Source organism: Poecilia reticulata, chromosome 15, assembly GCF_904066995.2.
Source record: "Poecilia reticulata chromosome 15, P_reticulata-male-v2, whole genome shotgun sequence".
In the NCBI taxonomy this organism is placed as follows: Eukaryota; Metazoa; Chordata; class Actinopteri; order Cyprinodontiformes; family Poeciliidae; genus Poecilia; species Poecilia reticulata.
This window is the reverse complement of record NC_088844.1, coordinates 5,470,928-5,494,122: the sequence shown is the minus strand read 5'-3', so window position 1 is coordinate 5,494,122 and position 23,195 is coordinate 5,470,928. Positions and strand designations below refer to the sequence as shown.

Genomic DNA, 23,195 nt, shown 5'->3' with positions numbered 1-23,195 from the left:
ATTTCCAAGTCTTGACCTGTCCGCGGTAATAAACAGGTTGGGACCACTGATTTAGCACGTGCTAACAGACACGAAGGATCAGCACTTTTACTGTTACAGTTACCGTTCGGAAACTACCGTAATCAGTTCTGTTAAATCTAATCTTGGCAACTTTTTCTTTTTCAACCATAATAAATGTGATATTCAATTGACCTGTTATGACTCAGATTTTGGGTGTCCGCCCCCCTCTGCTGCTGCTGCTGCTGCATGGTTGAGGAAAACCGGCCGAGATATCTGAGGCTTAGATGTGTATGTTTACTGGTTTAAAAAAAAAAAAACTTTGGGGTTGTGGCTTATAGTCGGGTGCGGTTCATAGTTCGGAAAATACGGACTATAATCCTTCCCGGATTTTTCCTGTGAAGAACCCAGAGAGAGTTATTTGATTGTGCTTTCTGGAAAACAATATATTTTTCATTCATTATATATTTTTACATTTAGGTACTCCTGCAATCGTCACACTTTTTCAGATACAAACTGACTCCAGCCCCTCACCAGAGAAGGGAAAAGTCATGTGGCCCTCACAGGAAAAAGTTTGGGGACCCCTGCTTTAAATATTAATCTGTTTTCTATGTCGCATTTTCTACTAACTAAAATATGTTCTGTTGTCTCATTTACTCCACAATATTGGCATTTTACTGTATCATATATATTGTGAATAAAAAGCGGTTATGTACAGTATGTCTAAATCTCTCATTTCTCCAATCTCTTTAGAATCCTATTATTCCACCTGCCTTTGTTATTGTCATCCCTCTTTAATTGTTGCTTAATGCTAGTTTTTGCCTGTTCACTTCTTCGTTGGTGGGTTTTGGCAGATGGCGAACAACGAAATTAGTGCATCACTGCCACCGAGTGGTTTGTACCAGAATGTGCTTCTCTTTGTCAGATGTTTCATATTTAATTACAGGTGTGGCAGTAATCAGGCCTGGGTGTTGCTAGAAACAGCGGAACCAGGTGAAACCACTTATCTTTCAACAGGGACTGAAATCACAATTCCAGGGTCGCGTAGTTTTGCATTTTTTTCCCCTTCCCTCAATAGAAAACACCTTAATTTAAAAATTATTTTGTTCTTGACATGTCTTTGCCTAATATTTAAGCTGGCTTGATATTCTGAAACACCAAGTGCTAACATGAAAAAAATCAAAGAAATCATTAAGAGGGTGAAGATTTTTTCACACCACTTTATGTCGGTTGCTGATTAATGAATCTGTGTAGTTAATAACCCACATTCAAATTCAGGTTCTTGCGTGGCTTCCAGCACATTGTGGAGTACATGAGTAGTGTCTGCTAAAATAAACAAGCTATATTTATGTCAATAACTGTACACTGCTGGAGTTGTTCGGTTTTAAGTAGAACTTTACATAAATGAGCATGAACAAAGAAAACAAAACCTCTCTTTCAGCCTCTCTCAAATTTTATTAAACAGTGTTAACTTTTTTTTTTTTTTTTACATCAATACAAAAACTGAAAAGATGAAAACAGCAGCTTTTGATCAGTCTTTGAACCGTTACCTTGAACACCAATGTACGGTTGTGTGGGTCGTAGTGAAGTAAAACCCTCAGTCTGTTGTCAAATTATATTTGAGAAATGCTGAATTGTCTTTTCCGTCTTGGTGGTGTGCTTACTTCATTCAAAGTAAAAACTGACACCAGCTCTCTGCAATGTTTTTATTACCATCTCAGAAAACATAGCTGCCATGACAGGAGGCAGAGAAGTTTGTTATATGCTAAGAAAGGGTGCTTCCTTTAATAAATAATAAATGCTTCCTATATCATCTCAAACACTTTACCTCATCAAAGGAAATCCCATAAAAACATGAGGACTGAGTGGAAAGTACCCGTTCTTAGTCAATGTTTTAATGTTAGAACTTTATCACCTGTATTGTCCATCCACATGAATGTAACCTGTATGAAACATACATAGGATAACAGCTGAAGTGCATGATGACCTTGTTGAGTTTTGAACCAGTGTAATTACATTTCCACTCATTTCCTTAACTTTTTAACCTTTAGCATAAAAGTAAAGAAAATTTGCTTTTTAGCAGATTTAAACAGCTCTGGTCCAGGAAAATTTAAGTTTAGAATCAAACACCCATAAAGCAATAAAAACCATTTCAAAACTGGAAATTTCTGTACTCCTAAATGCAAATAAAAAAATGTTAAAAAAGGGGAGCGTTATCCTTTAGTTTTACTATTTGAGCTACATGTCAGTCTGTGTTTCGACCTGCTACATCTGTATTTTCAGGGATGACAAACTTCTAAAATTTGCGTATTTTCTCAAAGCAATATCAACTAAAACAAAACGACGAAATAAAAGGCAACAAAAAAAGGGGAGGCCACAACACGTTAAACCAAAGAGTTCACAGTAAGTCATTTCCATAGCAATAAAAAGCTACTGTAACACTGGGCACATCCTGGACCAGAGCTGGACTTTTACTCAGTCGTCAGAATGTAGACATGATTTTATACTGACCTGCTTAAGCAATTTTTGGGCCACCAGATGTTACAGATGCTTGGTTGTTTTCGTTTTTATTCAGTCATTTTTTTACTGACCTTGGCTTTACCAGGTTAGTACACAGATTTAGAACGGGGTGCAGCCACTCTCGCTAAAACAAAAGAAAAATGTCTACGCGCAATTCTCAGGCAAAAACTTTGGGATTTAGTCAAGATGGCGACCAGGAAGAAATTTACACTGTAAATAATGAAATTTTAGAGGTTTGATTAGGCTCGACGAACCAGGGGTTTTGAACATTTTCTGCGACATCTGACCTGGCGCATCAGGGTGCTAGTTCTGTTCCAGATGTGCTGCGCTCAAATACTAATGTTAGTGAGCGCTCCTTAAAATGACTCAACATGTCCCATCTTTGATCAGCTTATATCAACAGAGCTGGAAACAGAACGTCAACACCGCATCAGGCAGGTGTTTAACCTGAAAGTGTTGAGGCATAAGTTGATGCTGTGATTTAAAACAAAAGAGCAGCAAGATAAGCGATAACAGACACATGCTGTCCAACAGCTCAATCCACTTTTTAATAGTTTTTCTTAGCTTTTTTTATTTTTGCAGGTCAAATTTTTTTTAAACATGCTGTTCATAAAAATAAGAACTGGTTGTTGGTCCAACTCCAGTCTCTGATGAAAGTGGTTGTTTCCTCTGGTCCAACAGAGAAGAGTTGGTGCCGAGACATCTGAATGTTGCTGCTGGAGTTCAGAGCTTCACTGGTGGAACTGGGAAGAACTGGAGCTCCAGTAGCACTGGCACGCTTATGAACTGGACCAAACCCCTATATTCATTAGCCTCCCTGTGTGTCAGCTGTGATAACACCGAGCATGAAGAGTCCCAGATGCTGATTATAGGGGTGGAAATCCATCACAACACTGATGCCACGGATACCAAACTGTTCTAATCTGATCAAATCAAAAAAAAAAAAAAAATCTACAGCTTGTTTTCAGGTGTTGGACAGTTAAATGTGTGTGTGTCACTTGGTTTATTATTTTACTAGATCCCTGCAGAGCCTTTAGTTTGAGTCCACAGTTGGAGCCCTGCCGACTGATTATCAAGTAGAACTGGTGTTTTAGAGAGATGTGGATGAGGATCAGCATGTCTGCTTCAACCTGTCTGACCTCTGACCTAATGCCATTCTGTGGGAGCATCAGTATGCCTGTGCCTGCTAACCCCCTGTGTTACACCATACAGGTAACCCACTGCTTCAGTCTTGAGTCACTGACTCATTTGTCTTTAAAGCTCGAGTCCCTTGGATCTTTGATTCTCAGCTGATGAGTCCCGCGCCACAGACCGATGTCGGCAACAGAACAAGAGAGTGTTCATGGAGCTACCCCCGTTTTCCTCTACCCCCACCCCCGTTTCATCAGGAGTCCTGGGAAAAGAAGCTCTAAAAGTAGCTTAGTAAGAAGTGTTGGGAGCAGTTTTCTGGACAACAGACTCCGTGTGACGAGAAGCCCTCGGCTTCAGCGGGAGTTCTGGAGTTCTTGGTGAAGCCAGGATGGCAGTGGTTGGCCCAGCCGGTTCAGCAGGCGTACCAGCTCCATGTTGTGGTCACGGTAGTACTCTGTTAGAAAGGCACGTGACTGGAGAGAACACACACACACAAAAAACTAGAGATTAGATATGTCTTTCAGTGTCTAGTGATTTGAGGACGCTCAGCGTAATATGCAGTACACTCACAAATACTGCAAATATGTCCATTCAAAATTGATTCAAAATGTTAAAATATCGATCTTTAAAATATACAACTAAAAATTGTGTTAGTTTTGGTGAGGTGTCTAATGGTAATGTTGATTATACTAGAATTGAGTTTGGTGTTAATGAAACATAAAACATTTTAAAAATCGATATTTGAGCATTTCGAATCATACCTGCAGAACTAGAAATTGCAAACCTTGTAGGATTGATTTTTCTGCACATTTAAAGGAGATCCCATTACTCTACAGAAAACTTCAAGCTGTTTTCAATCCTATTGCTGCTAATCAAGGACAACTCTAGTTTTATTATCAAACCTCCAACATAATGCACCAGCTGTATTTTTGCCAAAAGTGATTTTGACAAAAACAAAAAAAAAACATTATTGACAAAGAATGACAGACCATTATTTTAGGAAGGTGACAATGTTGCCAGTTTTTAAATAATGTAATCAGCTTAACTCGCCAACATTTAATATTTAGTGAAAACTAGTGCTACTGTAACAGAGGTGCTGATGTACCTCAGAACTCATCTCTGGATACTTCCTGCCTTTGCTCTTCCCGAGGCATTTGGACCGGGCTCCTTCCACTCGCTGACACCAGAAACCTTTACCATCGTCATACCTGCAGACAGTCAGTCATTATTACAGTGCAGCACATCTTTCACTGAATTTGGGTTAAATAATGCCGCTTCCTTGAATTTTCTTTTTAAAGGAACACTAGATTCCCCTTCAACATGAAACGGAACCGGACCTCCACAAATTACCAGAATCTACTCAAATGCTGAGCTGCTGCGGAGACCTTGAATCCAGGAACCCGTTTTAGCTTACTTCATCAATAGATTTGATTATTACCAAAACAAGCATACATTTTAATAACTGATGAAATATAATTCCTTGGCAGAGTAATGGAGAAAACAATGCGTTTCTTGTTCTGTATTAATATCTTAGCTTTCCTGCTCTGAGTTGTCATTAATTATTTATATTTGGTCTGTCACAATAATAGCAGCAATAAATCAATTAATTACATGAAATTAAAACCAGCTTAATATTTTCCATTTCCATGATTTATCATTTTTCAATTTTCTCTTTGGATGACAAAAGTCTTCAGTCTGGCGTTTTGGCCTAAACTGACCCCCTTTTACTGGAAGGATAGTTTTGTTTATAGAGACTTCATAATTTATTTTATTTGTCATTTCTGTTTTGTTAATTTATTTTAGATACTTGAAATGTCTTCCAGTGTTACATGTTTATTAATCATTCAGAATGTGTTTTTGCATTATTATGCCACTGCCATTATACTGTTTCAAAACAACAATATTGTTTATCACAATAACTTCTGGGACAATTGATCATCCAGCAAAATGAGTTATTGTGACACGCAGCATCACACCAGGATGCTGCCTGGTGTCAGACCATGTCAGTATTTTTAAAAAGTGATTACGAGGCTGACATTAGTCCTTACGCAACTCTTGGTTGCTGCACTCAGTTCAGCCTCCCTGTCATCTATATACACAGACCCTGTCTAAAAAACTAGAAAATCTTCAAAAATTGATTAATTCCAATAATTCCATTCAAAAAGTCTAAACTTTCAGACTCAGGCTCCACAGCTTAAACAATTTCAAGTATTTGTTTATTTTTTACATCATTTTGGCTTCTAGCTCATGAAACCCATGAAAACAGGAATTCAAAAAATGTGAATACTGTGGAGAAATCAGCTCAAATTTTACAGGGCATGAATGTTGTAAACTGAATGTGTGCAGGTTTCCAAAAGGGTGTCATTAAATGACTTCAGTTTGGTTCAATACGGGGAAAATTGCAGACCTAAGAATTGGCTAGAAGACCATCATTGATGTCGTCCATAGGATGGAGTCATAATTTATTGAAATCATACTTCCTTCTGTTATTTCTTGTCACTTGAGCTTAAGAGAAAGAAGTTTTGTAACATAATTGGCAATAACCTCTTTATAGCTTTTAAAATAACTAATATATATCTTTTAAATTAACTAAATCTCTTAGTTTCAAGATGTTTGAATGTTCTCTAGCATTGATGCGTTCAATAATGAGAGAAACACTGGATTTCTGAGTTTTCTCAGAAACTTAGATTGGTTTAATTGCTAACCTGATGAGACCGCTATGCTAGCTGGGCAGCTAGAAACATGAAATATTACCTCTAATATGAACCAATGAACAGAAGGTTTAAAAGTCTCAAAAATATTAACACTCAACACTAGTTTGAATGCACTTTTCCACATTTACACAAAAAGCAAATTTAAGTAAGTTTGAGTTTCCCTTAAACTCTGTAGGTTTGCAGTAAAAACTCCTTGGTTGCAGCTTGGATTTGTGTGTGTTGCATTACATTAGAGCCTGTGTGTAGTTGAAGATGGGAGTAACGCCCAGAAATCTCTGAATTCCCTCCATCACCAGAACAGGATTGGAGCGCAGCAAGGCCCCGTCCACAACATGCAGCTGAGCGGAGGAGCAGAAACAGAAACAGTCAGGATTCTAGGAGAGCAAAGTCCATCTGGAGGGAAGATTCAGATTTAAAACTGGAGAGAAAAACTAATTCATCTTCAACAAGAAGAAAATCCTCAACATTGTTTTATATGATGATTATTGTAATAATAAACCAGTTTTACCTGGCTGGGTTGGTAATACTGCAGCCATCGCTCCAAATGAGAGGCGTAGGCCCCTGGATAAAGACACCGTTTCTGCAGAACTAGCAAGGCTCTGGGGGCCGAGGGGGCTGCGGTAACCACTGCATGGAAGGTGTTGTTGAGCGCCGCTGGGTCCTGGTGGGCTCTCTGGTGCTGGAGTCACAAACAACAACAAAAAAAACTATCTGAAACCTTGTGCAAGCTAATATAGATTATATGAGTAACTTAAGGCTGCGACAGACTGGCGGCCTGTCCAGGGTGACCCCCGCCTGTCGCCCGAAACGTTAGCTGGAGATAGGCACCAGCAACCCTCCCGACCCCACTAAGGGACAAGGGTGCAAGAAAATGGATGGATGGAGTAACTTAAGGCAGAACAGATTCTGGTTTCAAAAGTTTAAAATTTCTGACTCAGGTGGGCTGAACTAATGTTCTCCACATTTTTCAGATTTTTACTAAAAGAAAAGAAAAAAAAGTCAACTTGGAAGCTGTCCATGGGTCCATTGGGGTATCGTACCTGATACCAGGAGTATGCTCTGTCAGACGGGTTGATGAGCACAGCCAGGACTTTGGCTCTGGGTAACAGTGCTGCTGCTCGTTTGGGGGCCATTTCTGAGTCAAAGTAATTGGCGCTTTTTTCAAACATGAAGTCTGCACTGACATTGGAGGGGAATGGGAAGAACTCCATGTACCTAAAAGAAAAAAAAGACAAAAACATGATCGTTCAAATCCATGACCATTAAGGCTGCATTATATTTGGAATATGTAATTCTGTGATTGTAATGTTGAATGTTGCAATATTGAGTCTCTTGTCTGGGACAGAGAGAATCTAAAAGTGGAGTAAAACATGTGCTAATGAGATCTACCAGTCAATCCCGTTGTCATAATTGATTCCACTGAAGAACTGGATTTCTTCAAAGGTGGTGGCGCTGGGGAAGGAGCCAGTGATGGCCGGGTGGAGGCTCAGGAATGAGTGAAGTGCTGTAGTGCCTTGATGGAGGAAACACAATGATGATGAAAGTCAAAAGGCTAAAGAGGAAAAGTGACTGAAAATGGAGATGAGGAGAGCTACCAGTTTTCTGTGGTCCAATAATAAGGAATTTAGGAAGTCTGTCACAGGTTTTCTCTTTGGACCAGATGTCTTTGTGTCTTTTGTCGTGACACGGGTTCTAAAAAGAAAATAGTTGTTTGTTTTACATTCAGTAGAAATGTCAAATACATATTTTTTTTATTATTTTCATTTCCATTTCTCAAAACTGTACCTGCCAGAGTGGGTTTCTTTCTTCTGGGAAGATCTGGAAATATTTTTCTGCCAACTGAAGGGGAGGCAGGGTCTGTAGCCTGAGGTTGGTCCAGCACTGGACAAACTTCACCAGAGATTCAAAGGTGTAGAGGCCCAGACGATCATTTCCATAGTTGGACAGGTGAGTCATGAAGATGCTGATCTGTGTTGCATGGACAGAGAATGAGGTCATGTGGGAAACTGGGAGGGTTGAAAAAGCAATCATTCCTATGATAGCAATTCTGTCCAGTTATAGTGTCCAATGGGGATCTCAAGTACAAAAAGACAAAGTAAGAACTTTTAGAGTTAACGCTGTAAAGGCTTCACAAATGAAACTGTATTCTAGAATCATCTTTCTTTAGAGTAAAAGAATTCTGTCCATGTTTAAGTGTCCTAAATACAACCAAAGCAAACACGCTAGCCTTGCACTCCATTTGTGTTTATATTTTGTGAGGAAGGAAGTTGCACTTCGTTCGTGTCATTTCCTTCAGTGGTTCTTGGGAGAAAGATGAGGGTTATTTGTTTGACACAATGTATTGCGAAAGAGAACCACAACATTTGTAACATTGTAAATGTTACAAATCAAACCAAGTCGACATCGTTGGTGGTGTAGTTTTCAACCTGAACCTCATTTCAAAAGCTCCTCCCCCTTCAAAGATTACTAAAGTTTTACAGAATCTGCAGTCAGAATAAATTAATCTAGTTCCAGTAGATTGAACCGGACACACCACCAGATATTTCCTGGGAATCTGCGCTGCTGAGACTGATCCCTGTTGCTTTGACATGACCCATGCTTCGGAGCCATCGTCTTCTTCTTCTACTTCTCCTCTCCAACTCTAACAACGAACATATCAACAGCTGGAACTTGCTGATGCATCTGTAGACAGAGCCTACAGACCCATCTGCAGTGTGGCAGGAGTTACTACTGATGATGTGAACTCAAGCAGCTCTGCGGTGCAGCGTCTATATGAAAGTGGAGTTGACTTACAGGGTTTAGGAGAACGGTGAGGAAAAGTTCTCCTCCTCTGATGCTCTTATCCAGCTCCTTGGAGCCTCCAGGGTATTCGTTATAGAAGATGGTGTGTGTGAAGAGGCCACAGGTCTGCCTGGGCAACACCTGCAGAATGAAGGCGAATAAGCATCTCTGCTCCTCTGACTTCATTAAAGCCGTCTCACCCACCGTATGTATTTTGAATAATTGTTGCATTTTTTTTTTCTATTCAAGAAAAAGTTAAGCTAACCTAATATTGGTAAAATAAGCTATATAATTTATGAAAAAGCTATTTTTATTCAAATATAAACTAATGAAATTTGATACATTAGGAAACTTTACAGATTTGGTTTAAATGTATTTTCCTCTTGCCAGTTGCATCATTTAAACAGAATCTCGAGACCATTTGAAAAGAAATTGGCTTCTAAATTGAACTGTGACACTAAAGATCGCAATCGAATCACAAGATCCTCATCTCTGTAGGTCGGACCCAACGGAAAACCTGCTGCAGAATCTGAAGCTGGCTGGGACCTGAACCCAGTAAAGCGCACTGACCTTGATTCCGTTGTGGATGAAGCCCCGGCGGTACCTCGCTGGCCTCAGATGAGGGTACTCTTCAGTGCTGGTCACTTTGATTCCCCACACAGACTTCCAGGCTTCATACAGCTGGGTGTGGACAGGGTAGACCCCGGAGTGGTGCGGAGCCACTGCGTAGCCCATGTCTGTTGGGATTCCATGCTCCTGCAGAGGGCAGCAAAACCCAAACGTCTCAGTGCTCCTTCCTCAGAAGAATAATGTCTTATTTATTCTAAGTAAGACATTAGAATAAGTGCAACACGTACGGTAAAGAGTTTAGTTTTTCCTGGAAGCAGAGTTGAGTTGTGTTAACAGCAATGTACTGCTCTCACTTTAGCAGGACCGCAACTAATGATTACTTTACTAATCAATTATTCTATTGACTAGTCTCACAATTTTAAAAATTCTGCAGATTTTTCATTTAAGTACTTTTTTTCACAATATTAGAAATCCATTAAAAATTATCAAATAATTCACATCCTTTTTTCAAACATGAAAATTACAATTTTATAGCCCAAAATGCAACAACAAAGCATTCCTTTAGTGTGTGTTTGATCATTTGTAGCAAAAGGATGCAAAGAATCTATTGATTCGTGTTTCGATAAATACATTTTATGCAAAACATGTGCAATAGAAGATTTTTCTTTTTTTACAGAACTTGAATCATATGAAACTAAAAATGAAACTTGTGGACTTCTGGGTTGAACATATTTAGATTTTTTTATTCGAAATCTATGCATGTTTGGCACAGTTTTGGCTTAATTACTGTTCCGGCTGTGTTGTCCTTTCAGCAAATGGCCATCTTTTTAAATACTCCAATTAACGATTAATCAATTAGCTGACAATTATTTCAATTATCAATTAACTGATTGTATAAACCAGCACTTGAGCACAGGATATCTAAAAATATGGCTGTGGAGAGACCTGGTGCCACATAATGATGAATTTATGGCTTTTTCGAGCTGGAGGCATGACACTGTTCATGACACTGTTCTGACCTGAGCTGGATGATTCTATTCTGAACACCAATTTGCTGCTACAGCTTTTGGATCTGTAAAACCTTTACTCCATCTTTGATCATACAAATAGGAGAAACTAAAGCATGTGAATGATAAGTCTGTAAAGCTGCAATGCTTCCAGAAGTGAAGTGGTTTATCCAGCACTCATTGAAAGCGTGGACCAGAACATGCAGCGTTACGGTATCAGGCTGTTTTCATCAGTTTTGCAGCAGCCAAATATGCAGAGAATCTTCTCCAAATGTCAGGAAAGGTTGTTGAGGGGGTAGGGAGGGGGGGCAAAAAAATACAGAAATCTTAACTCTCACATTCAGCTTATTGTTCAAAACAACAGATCAGGTTAAGAGAAAAGAGCTGAAAAGACCCAACATTGTCTGGCGTTTCTCCATTACTGAACAGTTCGCTTAACAAACATCCTCCATCTGAGTCTCCTGTTACCTGAGCAAAGATCCTGTTGAGCTTCATTTGCTCAGCCAGGACGCTGACATTGTGAAAGAGGTGAGGCTGCATGTGGCTCCACATGTGAGGGAACCACCAGAAGTCCTTCCTGTGCTGCAGCAGCATGTCGTCTCCCTGGTCCTCCTCATCGGTTCCTGGAAACACCCACATATAAACCAAAAAAAAAAATGATGGTCTCCTCCAACTTGCAGTCGGATTCTACAAAACTCAGAGCAACATGAATCATTAAAGAGGAAAAGGATCTATTTAATCTTACAATGTTTAGTACCTGTGTGGTAGAATTTTCCGGAAAATCCCAGATTGAAGGTAAAATTAGGAACCAGCGCTCTTAGCTTATTTTGAGTGTTCAGCAAGGCCTGTGAAAAACCAGAGAAAACTAAGCAAAGTATAAAAGACTTGTGAGAAACAAAAGTTTATTATAGAAATACATCTCTAATAAGCACCATTTACAGGTGAGAAAAATTGGAACCCAACATCTTTATTATTGTACCTTCTTGACATTTGACCTCATTTCAATAAAAGTACATTTGAGTTGTTTTGTTGTTCTTTTTTTTTCTTTTTTTTGCAAGAATGCTTTAGTCACATTGGCTGAAGATTCTGTCACATTTACAAAACTGATGTCAACAGCAGAATTTTTGAAATCGTCAGTCAGACCTGCTGACAGAGATAACCGCCAAATCACTGCTGGGTTCAAAAGCAGCATGTGAAGGGGAAGAAAAAGGGAAGTGCAGCCAATTCTTCACTCGGTTGTCAGAGCAAAGCAAAGATACAGCAAGAATGGAGGTTGGTGAATTTGCCAGCGGTTTTCATAAAGCTGACATGGAGCGGTTTCTGGGGAACCAATGAGAGCTAGTAACATTGATCTCCCAAAACTGAAACCAAATACAGAAAAAAAACTCAATCACAAAAAGAACTATGAATACCACAATCAATGCGATCCCAACTCAGCTAGCATCTAGTTTCTTATTTCATCAAGATCTTAGTAATATAGATTTGACTCACATGAAGTTGAGAAAAGAATCAGCAATGAGAACTGTCAACGTTAGAGATGCAAGTTAATCTTATCAGATAATAAAACTACAACACTGAAAATAAAGGTCCAAGTGGAAGTTATTAGTTAATCAACTGGAAGTAATTTTAACCTAACAATCCTAAGCTGATTTGAGTCAATTCTGTGTTGCATCGCTGGTCAACACAAAATGGCAGTTTCAAGAAACGTCCCAAAATATATAGAATTTAAAAAGTATATTTTTCAATATAATTTCAGAAAAAAAATCTGCAAATTGCTCAACTATAATTATGGCAAAAAAAAAAAAAAAAGTTTAATATCTTTTAAACTTCACTTATACGGCTAAATCTACCAGACTCAGTCACATTTTCAAGATAAACGAACAGAACATGAGCGTGCTAATATGTAACACAGGGTAAATGGCTCACCTCCACATCAGACACCTTCATACGAGTCCCCTCCTTGCCCACAAATATGTCATCCACGTCCACCAGGATGTGGCGGTCCAATGACAAACACAGTCTTTTCCCCGTCAGGTAGCCGATGGCGTCTACAAACACCAGCTTGTGAAGCCAGTAATTGAGATTATTTCCAAAGAGAACTCTCTGGATGCCATCATGGAGCCCCAGGTCCTGCACCACAGTGGAATAGAGGGCCTGCAAGGGGCCGGGTCCAAAATGTGCCAGGGGATCTGAGGACTTAGGGGTGGCTAAAAGAACTGGTTCATATGTAGAGTGGTTAGACAGGAAAATCGTCCAATCATCCCCCGGCAAAGAGCCCTGCTCCACCTGGTTGGGCTTGGTGATGTAAAGCAGCGGTGCACTGGGGTTTATACGGTAGTCCCTGAGTCCGAAGTGCGAGTGTAGAAAGAGGGGGAAACCTTTGAGTTGTGCACTATGAAGCGAGTTCTCAGTTGCTTTGAAGAAACCAATGACGCCCACTCCGTACTCAGCACAGTACTTGTCCAGCAAGTCTCGGTTCCACGCGTCGAGGTTGACATATTTGAGCACGTTTTCATAGATGATCAAGGCGTATCGTCCACGGTTGTGCTCCGTCAGCGTGGGCATGTCACTCTTAGCAGGAGCGATCTCTGTGCGGTAGTGGAAGCGGCTCGATTCTAAGATGGCAACGATTTCTTGGCCCAGTTGGGAATAGATGCTCTCCACAAACACCAGAACCACTGGCTCAGTCCTGGAGTTGTCAATCGTCTTGACCTCCTGGAGTCGCCCCTGGCGCACCGGAAGGAAGAGAGGGGACCTCTGGCCTCCTGTCTCGCCACCATCGGCCCCAGTACCCATTCCCACCAGCGTCTCCCCACCTCCACCACAATCACTGAAGGGTAAAGGTGGTGGGTCCTTGATTTTGGGGCTGTTGGAGACGTAGTAAGCCAAGAACGCCATGGAGAGCAGACAGAAGACTATCAATGCCAGAATCAGGCGGTGAAGCTCCAGCTGGCGGACCCCTCGCAGCAGCTTCAAAATCCCCAGGCCAGCGGCCATGGTGATGTGAAAAGCAGGCCAGACAGATCAGGAGGTGGTAGTGAATCCAAACGGACAAGGGCAGCGGCAGGGAGAGGGGGCGAGAGGAGAACTGAGAGGGGCAGGAAGATTGAGCAGTGAATACTGTCACTGAGCTGTGCTGATTAATAGCCATTTACACTAAGTCACCATGGCCAGCATCATTCATTACTTGCTTTCTATGTTTAGCTCTGAAGTGCAAAAACACTCAGATTGCTGCAAAGAAACGGACCTCTGTAAAACTATCTGATGTCTGTTCAGACAGGGTTTTGCTGCGCTGACGGCCTACGTCTGAACTATTCTCATCTCCATGATGCCTTTTGTTTGGAGGAGTCTCAGTGTAGCTGCTCTGGATTTCGGGATTTGACTCTCTCCGGCCACTTGTCCATGACATCCAAGACACTTTGGAACAAAAGCAAAAAAGGACAAAGAAGCAAAGAAAACATGAGGGAGACTGAGATTTATATCAGCATTGCTGATTTCTTACACAAAATGTATTCTGCATAATTCTGACAACATGAACAGTTCTACTTGTTTCTCACCGTGACAACATCGTATGTCCAGAAATCAGTGGATGTCAGTTGCAAAAGCCTCTGCAATATGAAACATTATGCCAAATTTAGTCAATTTAAGAACAATCAAACCCCCTGAATTTCATTTGTTATTATGCACAAATAAAAATGTTAAACTTTTGTTCGGCTAGGTAAGTCGAAGTTCAGTAAAATCCAAGAAACAACAGCTTCATACAGAAATAAAGCAATCTTTTAGTGTCTTAAAAGACTGTTTATAACATTCACAAAGCCACAAATATCCAAGTATTTATTAGTCTGTGGTGTGGGAGACCCACAGCAAGTGGAGCACAGCAGTGACCAGGAGGGAGAAGGATGATTTTTTTTTTTACAAACAATAAAAAAAAAAGTGTGAAACAAAAAATTTGCATTAAGCGTCCACCTGCCTTCAGAAGCCACTAAATCTGTAAATGCAAAATAAACTGACAGCAAGCAGAGCAATAATCGGTGAAACAGAGGAGCATGGTGACACTGGAGAAGCTGTTCCAGTTATAAAAGTATTGTATACATCAAACATGACTTAAAAGAAATTTGACTTTGCATCAAAAATGTATCTGACGCCGTGAAATTTTGCCTCTGTCTCCTTATGAAGGATGGAAACCCTTTCCGACACTCCCCCTTCAGCACATTGTCACAACAATGCAGCTCGGCAGACATACAGTTCCACCAGATGTTTGCTAATTGCTGCTAGCTAGTCTGAAGGAACTGAATTGGGGAGTGGTGGGGAAGGGATGCTTTGTGAGGAAGAGCCTCAGTCTGGAGACTGCAGAACAGAGGAGGAAAAGGCAGAGCTCAGAGAGCAAGTGTTTAGGCAGTTCTGAATGGTTGCCATGGAGATTAAAAGATTTCTCAAATATGCATGACAGAATCCAAGCATCACTCCAGAGATGTTTATGACAAGGAATAACATTATAACATGATGTAAAGCTAAAAAAAAAAAAGCTGATTATGCATAATACCATCCCCTTATGGGAAATTTATAAATCCAAACCAATCTGCCTCTGTATGAAAAGGTAATTTCCCCCTAAACCAAACACCAGGTGTCACCCTTGGCAGCAGCAGCTCACCTCCACATCAGACACCTTGCCCACACATCTATATAGCATGTTTATGTAACACTCATGACCTCGGTTCATTGTGATCTAGCTGGACCTCAGGGTTTTCTTATTCATATCGACGCCTCTGACCTTCAGCTCAACATCGACAACACTGATGTGTCAAAGCATTGGAAGACACTGTGGACAGGAAACAAAGCAAGCAGTCTGGTTCTAAGATTAGAAATGGGAAATCCAGTACTGTTTTAAACAAAACCTTCAAAACTGCTTGCCAGAGCAGAGATAAATCGTAAATAAAAAAACAAGTCAAGAGTTATCCAACTATCAGACTGTTTAGTATTGCCGCAGCGTCGCTGATAGACCAACACCTGTTAGCACAACAATATTCTTTCCCAGCGTCCCGTCAGTTCAACTTTTGAAGCAAAAAATTTACCTTCAGTGGGCCAAGAGAAGCGGCCTCATAATCCGTTGCTGCTGTTCGCATATATGGTCATTTGTGGATGACACTTGTGCGTTGGATTTATGGCTGTACCAGAAACTCACAAATACAAAGGTTCCTGCTGGAACCTTGTATGCAATAATAAAAAAAAACATTTTTAGGTGTCAAAATGTATGTAGTTACAGTAATTACTCTAAACTAACATGTTAAAGTCCTGTCCCTAATATTTATACTCCATGTCTGCACACTGCAAGCTCTTGAAACTGGACTTAAATTTCCTGTTTGTGCACATAATCTTGGCCAACAAGGTTGATTCTGATTCCAAGTGACCCTTGCAGACCAATCAGTGTTTCTGTGACGCTCTCTAAAAATAAGAAGACAGCGGTCTGGAAATGTGAATCTTTTACTTCGACATGTATTTGAGCAGATTCAAGACAACATGAGACATTGGGTTCTCTGCAGAAACATGTGCTGCTGAGTTATAAATAAACTTTTAACTAGAACTTATGATTTCAAACAGGAAGTTTTCTCTGTCTTTCAGTAGTGCATCTTGTCATGCGGAGCTAGTGAAGACAAGTGTCTAATAAAGAGTGAGACCTATTCTAATGTCAGGAGACAAAATATAAAAACTCCAGGAACCAAATCTAGATGTTCAGGATCAGCTCCAATTAGACAGGGCATAGATGGTTCAGACCTGTGTGAGGGAGGGACACTGGAAATATGGAGTAGTCAACTGGAGGTGAAGGGACTTTGATGGGTGTAGAGATGGAGAAGCAGAGGGATGGTGTGACAGGAGGACAGAGGCCTGATCAGAGCTCTGAAAGGAGAAAGTGAGAAAGTGAAAAATTAGAAAGGGGAAAGTGAAAGATTAGACCAGTTTAAGAAGTAGACCAATTTTAGTTGTGGTCTTAAAAAACCCGGAAAAAACCCCATCTTATTTCCCCACCACAAACAATGAGATCAGACAGTGAACTGGATTCTTTCACTCTAAGCAATAATTAAAGTATAACCCTCAGCTGCTGATGATGATGGAGGGCTTCTTCACAGCCCCTGGGGGTCGTGGCACCAACCGGGACAGCAGACGATGCTGCTGACAGAAGCCGGTAACAACCCGGTCACATGACGGGGACAGAAAACCGTGTCCAGCCGCCGCACTCCCGTCTTTTAACGGACCCCTGCCAACATCTTAGCTTTCAGCTGCTAACGTTAGCTGCGAGCATCAATGGTGGATCTTCAAACCTGCTTTTTGTCATCTACAAATGACTCTACGAACACGTCATCCTTCCTCTTCCCTCTCTTTCCACATAAACAAGCAGTCCAGCTGGAGGGAATCCCTCCCAGTAAAACCCCCAGTGTTCACCAGCAGGGAGAGAGCCAGTTAGCTGCAGGCTACGGCAGCCACAGATGGCTAATGGAGGCAACATTCACACGTTTCCGCCTCAGCGAGAAAAACTGGGGCTCGTTTTCACTTACCGGGATGTTATCGCATCGGGCAGCAATTTGGTTAAAGGAGTAGATGGCGTTTAGGTTTGGAATTCGAGATAAAACTGAACTTCAGCGCGTCAACACTCAAGCAGCCATCTTGTTTATGATAGCAGCCCGGACTGAACCAAGCCGGGAACCAGGAGGGGTGGAGAGAGCAGAACCTGTTCACCAGCTGCTCTGGGCCACTTACCAGCTCCTCACATACGTTCATTGGAACTGTGGATTGGAAAAGTCCTCTTTAAACTAAAACGCCTGTGTAAACTTATCATGCACACAGACGGACATTATTAGAATAGTGACGTGTGGTCAGCAGTGGCGGAGCTAGACTTTTAAAGTTGGGGGGGGGGCAAAAGGGGGGCCAGGACTACCTCTGGAGGGGCAAAATTTAAAATGTGTGTGTGTGCGCATCTATATATATAATTATATATAATAATTTTAAAAAATAACCAAACTGAATATTTGGTTATTTTTTAAGCCCCTCTGTCATTTGACATCCCAGATAGCACACGATGTTAAATCAACGTTGAAAAACAGTTGGAATCGTTGATTTTTGGTTGAAGTCGACAAATGACGGTGGATCAACCATCAAACAACCATCCAATCAAACCGTTGAAACTGTGTCATTGAATCAATGTTGTTTTGTGGTTGAAATCTGATGACTGAAATGCCGAGGTCTGATTAATGGTTGATTTTTGGTTGAAGTTGACAAATGACGGTGGATCAACCATCAAACAACCATCCACCTCTAGCCAAGTAACTAATGTTGAAACTGTGTCATTGAATCAATGTTGTTTTGTCGTTGAAATCTAATGACTGAAATGCGTTTGTCTGATCAACATCTGATCAATGTTGAATCAATGTCAGCTGTTTTGCCGCACCCCTACCTCTCCCCCTCCCCTCCTCCTCATCCGAGCTCTGGACACATCACACTGTGCATAATGATTATGCACAGTCAGTAATAATATTTACAGACAAGTAAGAAAATGTACTTGTCTGTAAACATTGGGTTGTGATTCCTTGTGATGAAGGAATCACAACCCAATGTTCTCAACATGTAGTGCGTAATTTGAAACATGATTAACCCCCACTTAGTAATAAAATGTTCTGACCCAGAGCTCAAGGATGTGGGGAGGGAAGAAGGGATGAGAGGAGGTAAAGAGGGGAAGGCTGGGAGGAGCAAGTGGGTGTGGGGGGTTTTGGAAGGGAGTAGGGGGAGATGAGAAGGTGATGAGGGGTGCAACAAACTGCACAGATTGCACACATGGAGGCCTTAGTCCAGGAGTGGGCAATCCTGGTCCTCGAGGGCCGGTGTCCTGCAACTCTTAGATGTCTCCCTGGTAGAACACACCTGGATCCAATAGCTGAATCACCTCCTCTGTTCAGGCAGGTTCTCCAGAGTCCTGCTAACAACCTTATTATTTGACTCAGGTGTGTTGAAGTAGAGACACATCTAAAAGTTGCAGGAGACCGGCCCTCGAGGCCTGGAGTTGCCCACCCCTGCCCCAGTCCCCGATGCAGCCGTCGCAGGCTCGATTCCTGGCCTTGGCAACCCTTGCTGCATGTCTTCCCCCCTTTCTCATTACCCCCTTTCTTGTCAATTAACTATCAAATAAAGGCCACTAGAGCCAAAAAAATCTTTAACAAAATAAAATGTGAAAATTTAAAACCCTCACCTAAAATTAAAATTGTTTCACCCGGAGCCCAAGGAGGAGGGGAGGAGAGTGGAAAGGGGGAGGAGATTGAGGGGTAGATGGGCCCAGGTGAGGGGTGGGTGGTGGGGGGAAAGGGGTGTGTGTAGAGGGGTGTGAAAACAGCTTCCATTGATTGAACATTTAGATCATGAGTTCTTCCCCAAACCTTGTCCTCAAGGCAAACTGACCTACGTGTTTTCATTTCAGCAAAACCCCGTTAATCAGACATCAATTAAAATCATGTGTGCCGAATTAGGGAAATGCCTAAAACTTGCAGGGCTTGGAGGACCAGAGCTGAAACACACTGGATTCAATGTTGGCATTTCAATCATTGCCAATCAATCAATCAATCAATCAATCAATCAATCAATCAATCAATCAATCAATCAATCAATCAATCAATCAATCAATCAATCAATCAAATCTTAACCTAAAGGAACTTTTCACTTTGACTATATTTGAAATAATTAAGTTTGATACCACTTTTGTATCCCTGGTAAGCCACCGTGGCTCTGATGAGGAGGAGGGGAGGGGAAGGGGTGTGGCAAAACAGCTGACAATGATTCAACAATGATCAGATGTTGATCAGACAAACGTATTTCAGTCATTAGACAAAACAATGTTGATTCAATGACACAGTTTCAAAGTTAGTTACTTGGCTAGAGGTGGATGGTTGTTTGATAGTTTATCCACCGTCATTTGTCGACTTCAACCAAAAATCAACGATTCTAACTATTTTTCAACGTTGATTTAACATTGTGTGCTATCTGGGAACCTTTTCAGCTTGTCAATGTTCCTCTTAGGGCTTCTAACAAGCCATGATTTGATACAGGTGCGTTAAACCAGGGAGAGAACTAAAATATGCAGGATGCTGGCCCTCGAGGACTGACTTTGGCACCCCTACCCTACTCTCTCCCAAGCCCCCCCACACCCTCCTGCTCCTCCCAACCTTTTCCCCTCTTTACCCCCTCTCATCCCTTCTTCCCTCCCCCATCCTTGAGCTCTGGGTCAGAACATTTTATTATTAAATGGAGGGTTAATCGTTTGAAATTAAGCACTAGATGTTGAAAACATTGGGTTGTGATTCCTTTATGTACATTTTCTTGATGGTTGAATCAACATTGATTCCTAACTAATTCAATGTAGAATCAACAGAAATATGCGTGCAGATCCACAGTCAAATGAGTGTTTAATCAACATTGATTCAATATAAAATCAACAGAAATATGCATGCAGAACCAGATTCAGATGAAGGTTGAATCAATGTTGATTCCTAACTGATTCAATGCAATATCAACACAAATATGTAAATTGACATACAGATGATGGTTGAATCAATGGTTGTATCAGCATTGCTATAATGTCAGTTATGGTCGAAACCCTAACGTTGATTCAACATAAAGTCACCGATCACTTTCAATATCGTTTCAATGTCAGCGTTCAATGTTGATTCAATGTTTCTGGCTGACATTGATTCAATGTTGTTTCAATCATTCTGTGCTATCTGGGTAGTTTGTATGTCTAAGTAATTCAGTAAAGTAGAAGCGGTAGCTAATCTACCACAGCAATTATTTATTAATAAAATATTAAGCCTAAAACGTACTACAACAACTTACTGAATATTCTGTTCTGTGAGCAAATTTATTGAATGTTTTTTTGGTGTTAAATCCTAAAACATGAAGTGGCATTTTGTCAGTTGCTATGGCAACGAATCTGCGTGCAGCGTGGAGAATACTTATTTCCCTTTTCTGTGGATCATAGCACAAAATTAATACATACATTTCAAAGTTTCACTGAGTTAACGCGGCTATGGATGACATGTAAAAGATTAGTCTTTTGCCTCCCAGCGTTGTTTGCCTGCGCAAAATTTCCGTACGTCCAATAACATGCATGGTGTCTATATAAGTCGTACGTCAGTGCCTCACCAGCAATGAACCTCACCGCACGTCACTGCATTAGAACAACAGGTTGCTGATGTGGATCCAAGAATTCAGGAAAATCTTATATTTTTCATTTAATGAGTGTGGCTTACTGGTACTGGAAACCCAGAATTTGTTTTCTCAGAAAATACAAATGCTAAAAATGGACAAAACAGCTACAGCATATTAAACACAGACTTTAAGAAAGCCAATTTTATCTTTGAAGTATTTAGAAGAGGGCTTGCCATGGTACTTCAAATAATTTCCCTCTTGCATAACCAGAATATGATGGCCTACCATTCTTCTTCATGATATTCTATCTAGTCAATAGCAGAAATTATGTCAACTCAACCTGATCCTTAAGCAGTAAAGAAGTCCTGACCATCACACCGCCATCACCATGCTTGAAAGAGGGTGCAATGTTTTGTTTCCACGGTTTTCTCCTTAAAAGTTGTATTCATTTAACTTAAGAGGAACTTATGCTGCGACCTAATCAGTTCAGAGTAATTCCCCAAAGTTTTGGGACTCCTCAAGATTTTTTCCTTTTTTGTTCAGCAGTGATTTTGGCCTTAGGATGCGTATGGACTTCCTGTCCAGTCTCTTTTGTGTTGACCTACATTTATTAGGTTATAGGAACAATAAGCTCATGTTGTTCTAAGACTTATTTTGCTTTTATTGACTCTAGTACCTATTTACTCACTGAGTAAGTGAGTTCTGAAAGTTAAGCAGATTAAAAGTAGTACGTCATTTTAATTGGTTGCTGGTTCTCCGTTAACCTGTGGCCACTTCCTGATGGGGGGGCGGTTCTGTTAATGTTGACAAGAGTACCCGATTTAAGGAACTAGAGTTGGTGTTTTATTAGTAGAAACTAAAAAAAAATGTGTTAAGTTAGCACTGGGGCTGGTTTGGTGTTTGGGAAAACTCTTGGTGAGCTGTGAGGCCAGCATCAACCCCAGGCAGAAATGAGCTTATTTATTTTTAAAAGGTTTCTTGTTCAGAACTAATAGTAGTTTCATACCTTCAGTGGCACTAAAAGGTTTTCTCAGATTTTCAATTGAAATCCAAAAATACTTTATTGATCCAAAAGGGAAATTAAATGTTGTAACTCATTAATTCAGGTTCTTCAAAGAGTTATTGTCGATTGTGATGGAAATATCTCTTGTTGCAGTCTATATAGAAGCCTCTGACTGAAAACACTGTTTCCCCAAGACAATCTGACAAAGAGGAGACTGGAAGGACTAAAATCTAAAAAAAAACAACAAATATACACTGATCAGGAATAATATTACAACCACTCCCAGGTGAAATAACTTATTTTGTCAACTTGCTATCCATTGATTGTTGGAACATACTAGACAGCAAGTGAACATCAGTCTTCAGTTCAGTGATCCAAGAAAAAAACGTAGTGAACCGGAACCAGGGTTCTGTATGGGTGGCTAAGGCTCAATGATGGATGTTGGAAGAAAATTCTGGCTCGTATGGTCTGATCCAACAAACTACTGAAACTCTAGTTCCTCAGCTAATACACAGTTCATCAGGTTGTGTATGGAGGGCAGATCAGTCAATGTCACGGAGGCATCATGACTGCTGTCCACCCAAAAAGCACCAACAACCCTTGGGTGCTGTCATTCCTGCGGATAATACCTTTGCATGTACCACCTTCTTAAACATCCACACTCTTTCATGCAAGGTGTATCCCGGATGGTTGTGAACTCTTCCAGAAACCACACCGACACATCAAGGTCAAGGTGTAAAATTGCATCTCAGTGCAGTAGAGCATCTGTGGGATATTCTGGACAAACAAATCCAGATGGATGCAAATCGAATTTCACAATCTGCAGTACTTCTGTGGTCCAGATACCATAACACACCTCCATGGGTCTGGTTGGATCAATGCCTTCTCAGTTCAGTGAAATCAAATTATATCAAACATGCAATTTCATCCTCAATTAACTTGCCAGAGTTCAGCGCTTCATCTTTCCAAGTATCAGACCAGTAGAGGTCAGTGTTCTCTCCAGTATAGGGGGTCTTGGTAAAGGTCAGACCTTCTGGACAAAGTTTTCACATCATTTAAAACTGTGCTTAAGAATTGTGATACTCACTTTTGCTATTCTTACATGATTTATTTAAATTCCCATCAATACTTAGATGTCTTTATATGATTGTATTTCATAAATTTATGATCAACTGATGGATTGTATTCTTGATTATATATTTTTTCTACATTATTTGGGTGAAGGCTTCCTAAGATATTTTTTCTGAATATCTTTTATCTGTTTTTTAATTGTGCAAAATAAACTAA

General features: G+C 40.6%; 1 protein-coding gene across 3 annotated transcripts; it reads right to left on the bottom strand.

Moving 5' to 3' along the window:
- Positions 1–1,689: 1,689 nt before the first annotated feature.
- Positions 1,690–17,487, bottom strand: ndst2a (N-deacetylase/N-sulfotransferase (heparan glucosaminyl) 2a). 3 transcript variants are annotated; one of them, XM_017309083.2, is made up of 16 exons: positions 17,272–17,487; positions 16,493–16,615; positions 14,278–14,328; positions 12,647–14,137; positions 11,478–11,565; positions 11,189–11,343; positions 9,714–9,899; positions 9,156–9,284; positions 8,148–8,330; positions 7,958–8,054; positions 7,752–7,875; positions 7,403–7,577; positions 6,871–7,041; positions 6,591–6,700; positions 4,754–4,856; positions 1,690–4,121 (listed from the first exon to the last, which is right to left on the bottom strand). In XM_017309083.2, exons 4-16 carry the CDS (start codon positions 13,715–13,717, stop codon positions 4,002–4,004), a joined length of 2,712 nt encoding a protein of 903 aa, XP_017164572.1. In that variant the 5' UTR covers positions 13,718–14,137; positions 14,278–14,328; positions 16,493–16,615; positions 17,272–17,487; the 3' UTR covers positions 1,690–4,001. The 3 variants fall into 3 exon arrangements, with proteins under 3 accessions (XP_017164572.1, XP_017164573.1, XP_081472238.1); XM_017309084.2 differs by lacking the exon at positions 16,493–16,615; XM_081616112.1 differs by lacking the exons at positions 16,493–16,615; positions 17,272–17,487 and adding an exon at positions 15,372–15,767.
- Between the last annotated feature and the right edge of the window lie 5,708 nt (positions 17,488–23,195).